General features: G+C 46.2%; 1 protein-coding gene across 1 annotated transcript in view; it reads right to left on the reverse strand.

The window, feature by feature from the left end:
- Nucleotides 1–344: 344 nt before the first annotated feature.
- The window catches only part of LOC146355458 (uncharacterized), a 31,834-nt gene continuing 17,685 nt past the window's right edge, over nt 345–14,493 (reverse strand). The window contains exon 7 of the mRNA XM_084840958.1: nt 345–3,265. Within this exon, the coding sequence (XP_084697084.1) occupies nt 1,961–3,265 (1,305 nt within the window). The 3' untranslated portion in view covers nt 345–1,960. The remainder of the gene's footprint in view (nt 3,266–14,493) is intronic.

The following is a 14,493-nucleotide window of genomic DNA, read 5'->3' on the forward strand; positions in this document are numbered from 1 at the left end:
ATCCTTGCATTTCTGAGATACCCTAAGGGTGCAATCCTATTAGACAGAAAATAGTCCTACAACTCCGAACATTCCCCAGCCATGTTGGCTGGGGAATACTGGGAGCTGTAGGCCTTTTTTCTGTCTAAACATAGAATCATAGGTTTGGAAGGGGCCTACAAGACCATCGAGTCCAACCCCCTGCTCAATGCAGGAAGGCTGATTCCCAGGTAGCCTCCCATCCAAGTACTAACCAGGGCTGACCCTGCTTAGCTTCCGAGATCAGATGAGATCATGCACGTCCAGCCCTTTGCTCATGCATTTTTTATTTTATTTTTATTAGGTTTTATTTTTATTTTATACTGTTGTTTTAAACTTTTACATTCTTATTATGTAAACCTTTATATTATTATGAATTATCAATTTATATTATATTTTAGCATGTTTTATTTTATGGTTTTATTTTTTGTGAAGCGCCCAGACAGCTTCAGCTGTTGGGGGGAATAGAAATGTAATCAATCAATCATTTACTCTGACACTGAGTTGGTCTTCTGTGTCTTTTTATTCTGGCCAAGGGAGTTGTTTTGTATTAGGCTTCTGAAGAGATGCCTGTATCTTTAGCCTTGAGCAGTATCTTGGCCTACCTAGGAGGGGGTAATTGTGCCATGTGCTTATGGGCTTTCTATGAATTAGGCTAGTACTTTGCTTCTCCCTGGGCCGGGTTAAATAGATGGCGGTTGCTTGGAAGCAGGCCTGCCTCTCCCGATACGCTTCAGAGGCTGGGAGCCCTTTGTGGGAATTGTCTGTGCCAAGGTTATGGTAGGCCAGTAAGTTTGTAGGTTGTTTTGTTTTGGTGCTCACTTTATTTCCTTCTCAGCCTTATGCTGAATCTTGTTTTATTTGTAATAAATGCTGTTTATAATCTAAAGCTCTGAGGCTGATTCCTGGCCAAACTCCACATACACACACACACACACACACACACACACACATCACAATTAGTCTCCCAGTAACCTCAGTTGTCACCATAGGCCTTTTTCCCCTCTCAATCCATATTATATTCACAATGTCTTAATTTAATCCTATTGTCAACCATCTCGAAGGTCTGTTTTTAGGCAGAAACGCAGTAGACCAACATTTTAAATGTTAAAAGAAGAAATATATATAATTCATTAATACAAAAATTACTGAAATCACTGAGAATGAGAGCACCCCTCCTTCTGCACACCACTTACATCTAGTTCATCTGCAGCTGATTCATTTCCATCATGCACCCCTAATTTTGGCTAAGGGTGTGTGACTCAACAGTGTGTAAATATCTCTTAGAAAGCCAAAGGTTTCAAAGAAAGCTAATTTGGGGCTGGGGGGCAGCATCTCTCACCTGCACATTCTTTGATGTTTAAGTAAGCGCCATGCCTTACTGCATGGGAAAAGGTTGGGAACGTTCATAAGGTTTCTTCTCATCCACTGTCAGGGTGGAAAATGAGCCAATAGGATCCCAGAGCAGTTCTGATTCTGAGAAGGAACGGCAATCTGTGGGAGAGGAGTGTGCTCATCTCTCACCAGCACAGCAGCTGGAAGAGATTCCTCCTGCCGGCATTCCTGGGATAGATAGTGACCCTGGCAGCGAGAGAGCGCTGGAGGGGGGCTTGCTGGACACTCGGCGCCGACACAGGGAGCGACAACAGATGGAGGGCGCGGAAAGGAGGCGTAGTGCTCGTTTGGCGCGCAAGCAACGGTCACGTCCCGAGGACCCAAGGGACAGAGGGAGGATCTCTCCCTAGCCCAAAAGTTCAGGGTCTTCCTGTGATTCTCCTTCAAACAGGGACCAACTGCCTTACCTGGAGCTTAGGCTACTCTGCTATCTTTTCCCAGGGCTGTTCCTTGCTTAGTTGCTGGTGATTAGCATCTGAAAGAGTCATTAAGTTGTAAACAGAATAAAGCCTTGAAAAGAATCCTTTTTGTCTGTGTCTTGAGTTAGCTATTGGAGATAACTGTAAGAGGCAGCTAGGGTGCTCCTGACATCCACATGGGCTGGTTGGTGTCTAAGAAGGGCTGATTTTGAAGGGAAAGAATTGCCACACAACAAGCATTTATGAGTTTTTTTCCCTACGTGAACTTTCTGGTGGCTCACAAGATTTGATTTCAGAGAAAAACACTTCCCGCACTCCAAGCATGTATAGGGTTTCTCTCCTGTGTGGACTCTTTGGTGGATCATGAGTCCTAATTTCCAAGCAAAACACTTCCCACACTCCAAGCATTTATAGGGCTTCTCTCCTGTATGGACTATCTGGTGGTGTATCAATTGTGATTTCCAAACAAAGCACTTCTCGCACACTGAGCACGTATAGGGTTTCTCTCCCGTGTGGACTATCTGGTGTTGTATGAGTTGTGATTTCCAAGCAAAACACTGCTCGCATTCCAAGCACTTATGAGGTTTCTCTCCTGTGTGGACTCTCTGATGAACTGCAAAGGATGAGGAAGTAGCAAAACACTTCCCACAATCCAAACAGCGATATGGTTTCTCTCCTTTGTGGACTCTCTTGTGTCTTGCCAATGCTGAGGGAGAAGCAAAACATTTACCACACTCAAAGCATTCATAAGGTTTCTCTCCTGTGTGGACTGTTTGGTGCCTCATGAGTTGCGATTTCCAAGTAAACCATTTCTCACACTCCAAGCATTTATGGGATTTCTCTCCTGTGTGGACTCTCTGGTGAGTCATGAGTTGCGATTTCTGAGCAAAACACTTCTCACACTCCAAGCACTTATGAGGTTTCACTTCTGTGTGGACTCTCTGGTGAGTCATGAGTTGTGATTTCTGACCAAAACACTGTCCGCATTGCAAGCATTTATAGCATTTCTCTCGTGTGTGGACTCTTTCATGGTCCACGAGTTTTGATTTCCGAGCAAAACACTTCCCACACTCAGAGCACTTGTATGGTTTTTCTCCTGTATGGATTCTTTGGTGGTTCAGGAGTGATGATTTCTGAGCAAAACACTTCTCACAGTCAAAGCATTTATAGGGTTTCTCTCCTGCATTAACTCTCTCATGGTATACAAGTTGTGACTTCCAAGCAAAACACTTCCCACACTCCAAACATTTATACGGTTTCTCTCCCGTGTGCACTCTCTGGTGGTATATGAGTTGCGACTGCCAAGCATAACACTTCCCGCACTCTGAGCATTTATAGGGTTTCTCTCCCGTGTGTATATGCTGATGTTTAGCAAGACTCGACTTTTGAGCAAAACGTCGCCCACACTTGGGGCACAAGTGCCCTTCCATACACTTGCTTGCTGCAATAAAGAGAAAAGAGAAACAATATTCACTTTGGAGCATGGAAAAGAAGGAAACCCAGGACAGGAGGCAGATTGAAGGGGGAACTTGAGCCATTAAGACTATGGTGAGATTGACCTGGTTTGCAAGTAACAAAGGCAAAACATGGGTTAATTAACCCACAATTTGCTACAGTGTGTGCCAGGCACATTCCACGGCCATTTTGAATACTCAAATACTATAGGTTAATTGTAGGTTAAACAACCCTCAATGAACCTAATTCTAGGTTACTACTAATTCTAGGTTAACTGTGAGTTGTTTAACCTATGATTTATCTATAGTGTCTGGGTTTGGACGTCACATAGCAACCCCTGATCGAAGGATGAATATTTAAAAAGGCACACACTGCAGCAAATTGTGGGTTAAGGAATTAAGGCAACCTCCAGCAATTCAGGCACCTCATGCTAAAAACATTTCCTTTCCTCCAAGCTTTTGCAGCTTAATTTTGGTTGACCGAGTATGCTGCTGGTTACTCTTTTAGATATGTATGATGAAATAGACATACCGTATTTTCCGGCGTATAAGACGACTTTTTAACCAAGGTAAATCTTCTCAAAAGTCGGGTGTCGTCTTATAGGGCGGGTGTCGTCTTATAGGGCGGGTGCTGAAACTACCGAGCCGGACTGGAGAATCTGCGGTCGCCGCATATGGTGGGGGGAGCTCAAAAATGGCCGCGGCCGCATCCCCCCCGTATGCGGCGACCGTATGAAAGCAGCAAGGGTGGCGCTGTACAAGTATGGTAGAAGAAAATCCACTCACCAGGATTCGTGGAAAGAAGTGACTTAACACGGTCCCGATGACGAGGTGAGGGGGCGCCTCACCGGGAAGGTGTAAGTGAAGGGCGGAGCAAGCTGCAGGCGTCCGGAACACCCGGGGTATGGAAAAAAGAGGCGTGATAGTCTTGGAGACAGGGAGGGCTGGGCAGGCAGGGAGAGCTCACCAATCCAAGCAGGCTTTGTATACAACAACCAGCCAATCGCCAGTAAGGTACATCACTTGCCGTGATATTTTAACTGGAAATGTTGGGGGTCGTCTTATACGCCCAGTCGTCTTATACACCGGAAAATACGGTATTACTATTTTTATTTTGTTGTGTTTGTAACTGAGTTTTTGTAGTGTACATTACTTCAATAAATTCCTTTAAGATATATAGATAGATATAAATAAAATAGATAGTTCTATGGGCAGGTCAATGGGGTGCCCTGTGTGTGTGTTTTTAATTTCTAGTTTGCCCTAGCACTCAGTAGCACTGACAGGGCTAAATTTAGCTTGTTTTCAAGAAAAATGCATTTGTTTTTAGCAGTTGGTAGCAGCTACAGAGCACTAAAACAGTCAAATTTACTTTGCAAATGAACTAAGTTTGACCCTTTTAGCACTCCATACTGTTAAAAGCGCCAATTTGTGTGTGTGTGTCCCGCATTTTTTTTAAAAATCACTGCCACCACATTTGGCAGTGTGGCGGGGGGGCAGTGGGGGCTGAGTGTTGCCCACCCCTGATTTAAAGAGCTCGGTATGGTACAATAATTATATTAAAGGGAATTACACTTGCCCTCAGGTTGACATTCTGAAAGAGACAATACAAAATGGATGAAAAAGGCAGGGGGAAGGAGGAGCAGCGGCAAAGATTATTAAAAGCCACAGGAGTGGGAGAACTTCATTTTCCAGTGCTATCTGAGCTAGTGCAAGAAGGGAGAGGAGGGAATAATGGCAGTGCTTTTTAAATAGCTGGACAGTTCCTCTCCTCCCATAGTTAAACAAGGGGGAAATGCCTGCCCTGATGCACCTTCCCAAGAGAACACCACACCTGAGACAGAAAAGCAAAGAAACCTCACAGTTCACACCCCACTCCTGATCTTTCTCAGCAGTGTGCAGGTACCAAACACTGGATGTGGTCTAGATCACTCGGTTTCCATAAGGCAATGGAGTTTGTTTTTAGGTGCCTGGGGAATCTTTGATCGAGAGGCGGGGTAGAAATCTTTTAATGAATCAGGAGGCTAGTCGTTGCTTTAGAACATGTCCCAGAATCCTTTGCAAAGGGGCTGGGTTCTTCCTGCTATCTGAAGCAATATGACCGATGCATAAGAAGAGACCTCAACTTTTTAAAAGGGGAGGGATCAGAATTCCAAAGAATCAAGAAATTGCCCACAAGTCTCCAGTCGACCGGCTCTCCTGGAACCCTCACCGGAGTCAATGTTGGAGTTCTCCATTCCATCCGGCACCCACGGCTCTTCCCCTTGTTCCAGCTGGGAGATGAGCTCAGGCTTGGCGACTGGACAGCCTTCTCAGGATGGAAGAGAACAGAGAATAATGATGACAATGAATTCTATGATTATTTAAAATGTTTGAGAAATTTTGTGTTTCAACTCTGCTGATTTTGTGGATTTCTGAATGCAGGTATGGTATCAACATACCAGCAAAATAAAAAGGACTGTTTTCTTTTATTTTCATATCTCTTTTATTTTTTATAGAATGCATTGCATTTGTCAAGTTGTTTTGCCACCTTGTGCTCACATTTGAATTTGAGTATTATGAATGTCCAGCTATTTTTTTACACAACGTGTTTTTTCCTAGTAAAAGCTACATGCTACCCATTACTACCACTACCATTATTATTATTATTTTCTTATACCATCATTTTTAGCATCATGGCTAATAATTTTACTATGGTCCTATCCTAATAAAGAGATGGTACCTAGTCTAATCTCTCAACATGGTACCAATGACCCCATTTAAAGACCCATGTGTTTGGAAGGAACTGTGCTGAGAGATAAAGGAGGGGTGGATATTGTTTTACACCAGGAATGTTACCTCAGACTGAATAACTATACTAAGGGTGCAAGCCTATGCATGCTTAGACAGAAAAAAGTCCTACAACTCTCAGCATTCCCCATCCAGCATGAACTTTTTTCTGTATAAACATGCATAGAATTTTGTGCCCTAATTTATTCAAAAGGTTAAGAGAGTGGAAAGATGCAATGACAGATTGAGGAACATCAAGATTTTCAACTTTTACAGATGAGGAACCAAGTTAATTACCCAACGTGGCCACATTCCCATAATTCTCCAGCATGACTTCCCTGTACAAGGCCCTTTGATCCGGATCCAGCAGAGCCCCCTGGCCCTCCGTGAAATACACGGCCACATCTTCAAAGGCCACCGGCATCTGCAAGAACAGAGAGACCCCAGCTCACTCTCCACGTATCTAGAAACCCTTTCAAAGGCTCAGGCACAGATGTGGAATACAAAGAAGCCACCCCAGAGGGAACATCACCTAGGTCAAGCTGGACACACCTCGCAACATCCATTGGTCTGTAAATCTGTATGCCCTTGGCACGCAGGCTGATTTTTTCAGGCAATACCCTGAAGGCTGGTCCACACAAACAGCAGAAAGCATGGTAACACTATTATTGGAATGTACCACTTTAGACTGCGGGTGGAGCAATCAGATCCCCCATAAAAAAAGGAAGAATAACAAATCTCCTGGCACATAGAAATCTAGCATGTTCTAGCCTAGCTTTCCCTCTGCCATGCTCATTTTCTATACACAGGGATTTTTTTCCCCTGTGGGGTGGGCATTGAAAGATGCGACCGCCCCAATACAGGAACAGTTTTACCATGTGAACCTGCCTGCATAGACTACTTCAGATGCCTCAGTCCAGCCAGGGAAACCTACAAGCAGCTGAAGAATTTACATGCAATGTGTAATCCCCACACAGACGACATCCATCTTGCAATATGTATAAGAAATGTGCATTCCCACCCAGTGTCCTGGGGACTCTAGTCTGTACAACTGACAGGCAAGTTCCTCTATGGTGTCTCAGGGCAGACATCAAGGGTAGGCATGAGAAGAAGGAGCAGTGAAGGAGGACTTCCTCACACAGGACATAGTTAAGCTATGGAATTCACCACTGTAAGATGTTGTGATGCCCACCAATTTGGATGGCTTTAAAAGTGGACTGGGCAAATTCCTGGAGAAGGCTATCAATGGCTACTAGTCCTGATGGCTCTATGCTACCTCCAGTATCACAGGCTTTATGTGAGGGGAGACATGAAAGAGGTATACAAAATTACTCATGTGGAAGGGGAGAAATTTTTCTCCCCCCCTCATAATACTAGAACCTGGGGTCATCCCATGAAGCTGATTGGTGGGAGACTCAGGACAGATCAAAGCAAGGACTTCTTCACACAGTACAGAGTCAAACTATGGAATCTGCTACCACAAAACATAATGATAGCCACCAATTTGGGTGGCTTTAAAAGCGGGTTAGACAAATTCATGGAGGAGAAAGCTATCAATGGCTATAAGTCCTGATGGCTATAGGCTACTTCCAGTATCAGAGGCAGTATGCCTGGGTACACCAGTTGCTAGGGAACATGGGTGGGAGGGTGCTGTTGCACTTGTGTCCTGCTTGTGGGTTTCCTGTGGGCAGCTGGCTGGCCACTGTGCGAACAGAATGCTGGACTAGATGGACCCTTGGTATGATCCAGCAGGGCTCTTCCTATGTTCTTATTTCTTATGTACTGCCTGGCTCTCTGCCTGTAAGCAAGCGGTAACAATGGCAAGAAAAAAGGACAAGCAATAGCAGCCGGTAACAATGGCAGTGAGAAGGCAGACTCACCGAGAGAGGGGGCCCATTGAGGGTGTCTTGCCCAAGGGCCCTCAAAAACCTGGGGCCAGCACTGGCCCTTAGCTTAAATGGCCATGTAAGGGCTTATACAGTTCACGGTGTGCAGGTCTAACAAGAGATATTAGCCATGGCAGCCAAATGCAATTCTGGAATACTAGATACCAGGGATCAAGAAGAAGGGACAGCTATTGCTGTGATGCCCGGCTTGTGGGCTTGCTAGACTAGATGGACTGTTTGTTCTGATCCAGGAGGGGCCTTTTTACATTCACTAGGATAAAGGAAGGAGGATGCTTTGTGATCCCTGCTGGCTTCACTCCCCTTGTACAGGTCCTCCTTTCTCTCTACCCATCTCCATCTCCCCCTCGCTCCCCATCGGCTTCTGGAGGATCTCCTACCTGGCTTGGCTCTGCTGCAATCTCTCGCCTTGTCCCAAAAGGAGGACGCAATCGTGATCGAGGCTCAGACGTCACTCTTCACTCTCTGGGGGCAAAGCCAAGGTGAAAAATGTCAGAAACACACATCTTCAACATCTCATTCTACCTCAGACGCAGAGAGGCCGTTTCTTCTGTTTTTCTACATATGTCCTGACTGGAGGAAAGGAAGGGGTAAGATCCTCAATGGCTTCAGCTCTTATGTACATAGAAAGCTGCTCTATGCCAAGTTGGACCATTAGTCCCTACAAGCCAGAGAACTTTGCTCAAGCTGGCTATGGCTCTCCAAGATCTCTGGTAGAGAAAGGTGCTCCCCAGCCCTGATGATGGAGCAAATTCCTGAAGGAGAAGGCTATCAATGGCTACTAGTCCTGATGGCTGTACACTACCTCTATCAGAGGTATTAGGCCTATGTACACCAGCTGCTGGGGAACATGGGCGGAGGGTGCTGTTTGCACTCATATCCTGCTTGGGACAGCAGATACATTGATTATGACAGCAGAAGAGAAGACGCCACCTTTCCTATAATTGGTCTCCAGAAATCCAAAGCTAAAAGGAGAACTGAAAAACTAAGCAGTGTAGGAACACCAACAGCTGCTTCCTCTTCAGAGGCTCTTGCACTCGGTCCTAAATTCCTTTTTTGACTCAAAGGAATTTTAGAAAAGGGGCGGGGGAGAGCAGAAATTGAATCTGCACGGTTTTCATGGACTCTCGTGATTTCTACATAAAGATGCCTCCGAACCACTACAGAACCTCCACTGACATCCAACTGTGTTGATGGACTGCACTCTAAAACAGATCCATGCCTCAAGGTACAACTGCGGTACACAACCCGAGATCCAAAATGAGATTGCCAGAAACAGAAGGCTGGAATTTCTTCACAGCGTATACATTTTTAACAAAATGGTTAAGTCTAAACGCCTGAGCTCCTCAGTGAGACATATATGCTGACTAGAACAGCAATAACACAGGGAGGGGCCATGGCTTAATGCTGGAGCATGTACTTTGCCTACAGAAAGCCGCTGGTACCAATTCCTCACATCTCAAACCAAAAAGAATCTTGGTAACAAGCTGGAAAAAAACTGTCAGCCCAAGCAGGCAATGAATTAATTATTATTTATTATTATTTATTTGTTGCAGTTATTATATACCACTTTTCTGCCCGAACATGGGAGGTGGTTTACCATTTTAAAATACTAGAACGAGCAGTAGAAAATCTAGAACAACAGAATTCTCTCAGGCCATTGATGGTTGCTTCAGGAGCTGATGGCACCAGTTGAATGGTGATAGTCGCTCCCACACTGGAGGCCTTCAAGACGAGGCTGGACAGCCATCTGTCAGAGATGCTCTGGCTTGGATTCCTGCTTTGAGCAGGGGGTTGGACTCGATGGCCTTGTAGGCCCCTTCCAGCCCTACTATTCTATGATTCTATGAATGGCCCGGGGCATCCTCACTTCTGCTTTCCCTCAGGGCACAGAGGTCTTAAGTAGTCCCAGGGAAGGCAGGGGCAGCCAAAGAGTGTTGTAGAGGTATTGTGGCTAACCATTCTTACAGAAACCCCTGTTAGATGCCAGAGGGGTGGGGGTGGGGGGCAGAACCCCATTGCTTCCTCAGACTTCCAGCTGCCAGAAATGAAAGGGGGGGGGGGAACTTGGCTAGTTTTGTTCGCCAGTTTCCCTGCACACAATTCCCCCTTCCCTGTGTCAGTCTGAAAGCTTGTGAGTTCCTCCTCCCACAGCAGGGTGAAGGCTGGCAAAGCACAGGAATGATTGAGGAAGGGATCCAGGTAATTTGGTGGGCCAAGAACCTAGTTAGAGGGGCATATTCCCCTCAAAGGAATACATGTAAGACAATAAGAGATTATGTGCTTCTCTCAGGGCAACCATCCTCTACAATTGGACAGTGGATGAAAAATTCATGAAGGGAACAATGCAGTAGTGTTTATTCTGGAGTCAAAGCCTATTCATCTTGGGAAATTGCTTCTCTCTCCGCCCATGTTCTGAGGTTATTTCCCTTTTCTCAAGGATCACTAGAAAATACTGGGTGGTGTGGGGTGCTACTTTTCCCCATTCAGGTGATTCTTGCCAGGGGAGGGGTGAAATGGGGCGGCCTGCTGCCATAAAAGGAGTGGAACTATTTACTCTGCAAGTCAAGCCCCTTTCTGCACTGCATCTGTAAGGATGGGCTTACGCTGAAAAAGAAAGCAGGTGGATATGTTGATCCCACGGATTAAGGAGGCACTGAATAGCTAAGGATGATGGCTGCAGTATAGGAGGAAACGTATGAGGTTAAAAAGAATGTTAATAATACTGAAATATATCTAGGGTGCAAAGCTATGCATATTTAGACAGACAAAAGGCCTACAACTCCCAGTCACCATGGCTGGCTGGGGTAAGCTGGGAGTTGTAGGACTTTTTTTTCTGCCTACACATGCATAGGCTTGCGCCCTAGATGTCCTTTATCAACGCCACTGTTCTGTGCTTAATGTGATTTCATAGCAACATTTTGATCGGAAAGGGGAAGCGGAAAACTGACTTTAGCAGGACATATGCACCCCTGGAGTCTCTCCTCCCCCACTCCACTTAATTGGAGGAGTGAATGAAGTGGCTGGAGGATCTTGCCTTTGGGCACGAGGCTGCCCCCCTCCCCAAATCGCATTATTCCAAACCTCTTTGCAAAGCACTACGGTGCGGACTAACAGCACTAGGTCTCTCCTTCCAGCCCGGCTCATCCGCCTCCCCTCGTCATAGCAACAATGGCGAGACCCGGATCCGTTTGCAAAGGCAGATCCTTTCCTCTATCTCCACCCACTCACCCTTTGCGGCACAACCGTACGCAGCTTTACTCAGGGATCCGCTCCGCTGCGTCCAGAGAGAAGGTTGCAGTCTCTTCCATCATCGATTTCCTTCTCCGCCCCTCCCGCCCCGAAATGCAAAGGGAGATCCAACGTGCAGTCACCATCTCCCCCCAGCTCTATAACACAATGTGCAAAGCGAAGGCGGATTCAGACGTGCGGAAGAAAAAACGACACCCCCCCCCCCCGCAACAAAGTAAAGAGGAACGTTTTTTCTGGCTCTCCCCTTTTCTCACCAGCACGGGCACCCGGCAGGATTCCGACGCTTCTGCAAGCCGTTCACGTGTCCTCCTCGCGGCAAACCCCTTTCCCCACCATGGTGTCCGGGAGATGCGAGCATACACTGAATTCATGCCCTTTTGTCTCGGGTTCCTGTCGAGAAAGACGCGGCAGGAGAGGCCCCGCACAGCCAAGCTTTTCCTTCTTCCCTTTCCTCCCGGTTCCTGCCTCCTTGCTCTCTTCCCGCCATTTGCATCTCCTCTCCTCATCCCAGCGAGGCCTTGCTGGGTCCGCACAGGCCAAAGGCCTCTCTAGTGCAGTGTCCTCTTCCCGACAGAAGGCGACCAGATCCCTTTCGGGATCCCACAAGCAGGGAACAGCCCTCTTTGCTCCCCACCCCCACCCACTGGTATTCAGAGGCATGCCATGCCGCAGGGGCGGCCAGAAAGTTTTGGACTTCAACTCCCAGCATTCCTGACCTTTGGCCAAGCTGGGAGGGTCATCTGGGAGTTGAAATCAAAACATCTGGAGACCTCCCTTCTGCCCTACCATAGCTTTCCTCAACTTGGTGCCCTCCAGATGTGCTGGACTGCAATGACCATCGTTCTGAGCCAGCCTGACCAGTGGTTGGGGATGATGGGAGTTGCAGTCCCACAATATGAAGGCTAAGGTTGGGTGAGGCTCTATTGCAACTTAGCCTAAGCGTGTAGTACTGGAAGAATGGCATATTCCCTCGTTGTTTACCCCTCCCTCTATTTCCCTCCCGTTCTCCATTATTTCTCCCCTGTCAAATTTGCCCTGTAAGCTTGTTGTTGTTCAGTCGTTAAGTCGTGTCCGACTCTTTGTCACCCCATGGACCATAGCACGCCAGGCCTTCCTGTCCTCCGCTCTCTCCCAGAGCATGCTCAAGTTCATATTCATTGCATCGGTGATGCTATCTAGCCATCTCATCCTCTGCCGTCCCCTTCTCCTTTTGCCTTCAGTCTTTCCCAGCATCAGGGTCTTTTCCAGGGAGTTTTCTCTTCGCATTAGGTGGCCAAAATATTTGAGCTTCAGCTTCAGTATCTGTCCTTCCAATGAGCACTCAGGGTTGATTTCCTTTAGGATGGACTGATTTGACCTCCTTGCAGTCCAGGGGACTCGTAAGAGTCTTCTCCAGCACCACAGTTCGAAAGCATCAATTCTTCGGCGCTCAGCCTTCCTTATAGTCCAGCTCTCACAGCCATACGTCGCTACTGGGAAAACCATAGCTTTGATTATACGAACCTTTGTCGGCAAGGTGATTGTCTACTTCTTACCAGGCTGTCTAGGTTTGCCATAGCTTTCCTCCCAAGGAGCAAGCGTCTTTTGATTTCATGGCTACAGTCACCGTCCGCGGTGATCTTGGAGCCCAAGAAAATAAAATCTGTTACTGCTGCCATTTCTTCCCCTTCTATATGCCAGGAAGTGATGGGGCCAGATGCCATGATCTTAGTTTTTTTAATGTTGAGTTTCAAACCAGCTTTTGCACTCTCCACTTTCACTCTCAACAAGAGGCTCTTTAGATCTTCTTCGCTTTCTGCCATTAGGGTGGGATCGTCTGCGTATCTGAGGTTGTTGATAATTCTCCCGGCAATCTTAATTCCGAGCTGTGATTCATCCAACCCGGCGTTTCTCATGATGTACTCTGCATACAAGTTAAATAAGCAGGGCGACAATATGCAGCCTTGTCGTACTCCTTTCCCAATTTTGAACCAATCGGTTGTTCCATGTCTGGTTCTTACTGTTGCTTCTTGGCCCTCGTACAGGTTTCTCAGGAGACAGGTAAGGTGGTCTGGTACTCCCATCTCTTTAAGAATTTGCCGGTTTGTTGTGATCCACACAATCAAAGGCTTTAGCGTAGTCAATGAAGCAGAAATAGACGTTTTTCTGGAATTCTCTTGCTTTCTCCATGATTCAGCGAATTTTGGCGATTGGATCTCTAGTTCCTCTGCCTCTTCGAATCCCAGCTTGTACTTCCGGTAGTTCTCGGTTCGCATACTGCTGAAGCCTAGCTTGTAGGATTTTGAGCATAACCTTGCTGGCATGTGAAATAAGCTTGTAAAGCTTTGTAAAATATTTGCCTTGTATCACTATTTCCAAATATGTGTGCACATTCTGAACTTTTTTTTTTATATATTCGCTGACAGTCAGACCAATCCTCCACTCAAGTTGTGATATGCTTTCAATGGTACTGCACGTATCCCTGTGCTACTGTGCCTGCTGCTTCCCTAGCATTCATAGCTCCTGCTGTAGAATATCCAAATACTGGGGGCCCAACTGTAGTAGGGTGTCAACATTGTTCCATTTACAGTGTGTGTTACTAGGTTGTAAAAATACCTCCTGAGGCCCATGAATACTCTTAAGGTAGACTAAAGGTGACGTAGACATACACAAGATCCTCACGAGTTTGTTTCCTGTTTTAAATTCCATAACAGAAACCAAGTGGGTAAAAATGTTACCCCACCATATAGAACAGCCATGTTTCTTGGAAGGTACAGTGTGGTGTAGTGGCTAGAGTGCTGGACTGGGAGTCGGGAGATCCGGGTTCTAGTCCCCACTCGGCCATGGAAGCTCACTGGGTGACTTTGGGCCAGTCACAGACTCTCAGCCCAACCTACCTCACAGGGTTGTTGTTGTGAGGATAAAATGGAGGAAGGAGGAGGATCATGTACACTGCCTTGAGTTCCTTGGAGGAAAAAAGGCAGGATATAAATGCAATAAATAAATAAATAAATACCAATCATGTGTGATTACACATCTTTACTCCCCCCGCCCCAGTAGCTGTCCCCTGGTATGTAACACATTGTGTCTGATTTCACAGAATTGATGAGGAGTGTACATCATTCCATCTGAGCCTCATAAAGACAATGACTGAAGGAGCAGCTTTTTTGAAGTATTTGCTGTGATAACAGCTGCCTCTTGTTTATTTTATTTATTTATTACATTTATATCCCACCTTTTTCTTCCTCAAGGAACCCAAGGCAGCGTACATAATCCTCCTCCTCTCCATTTTATCTTCACAACAAC

The sequence above is a fragment of the Heloderma suspectum genome, chromosome 2 (assembly GCF_057233095.1).
Source record: "Heloderma suspectum isolate Gila_16-S chromosome 2, 16-S_ref, whole genome shotgun sequence".
NCBI lineage: Eukaryota > Metazoa > Chordata > Lepidosauria > Squamata > Helodermatidae > Heloderma > Heloderma suspectum.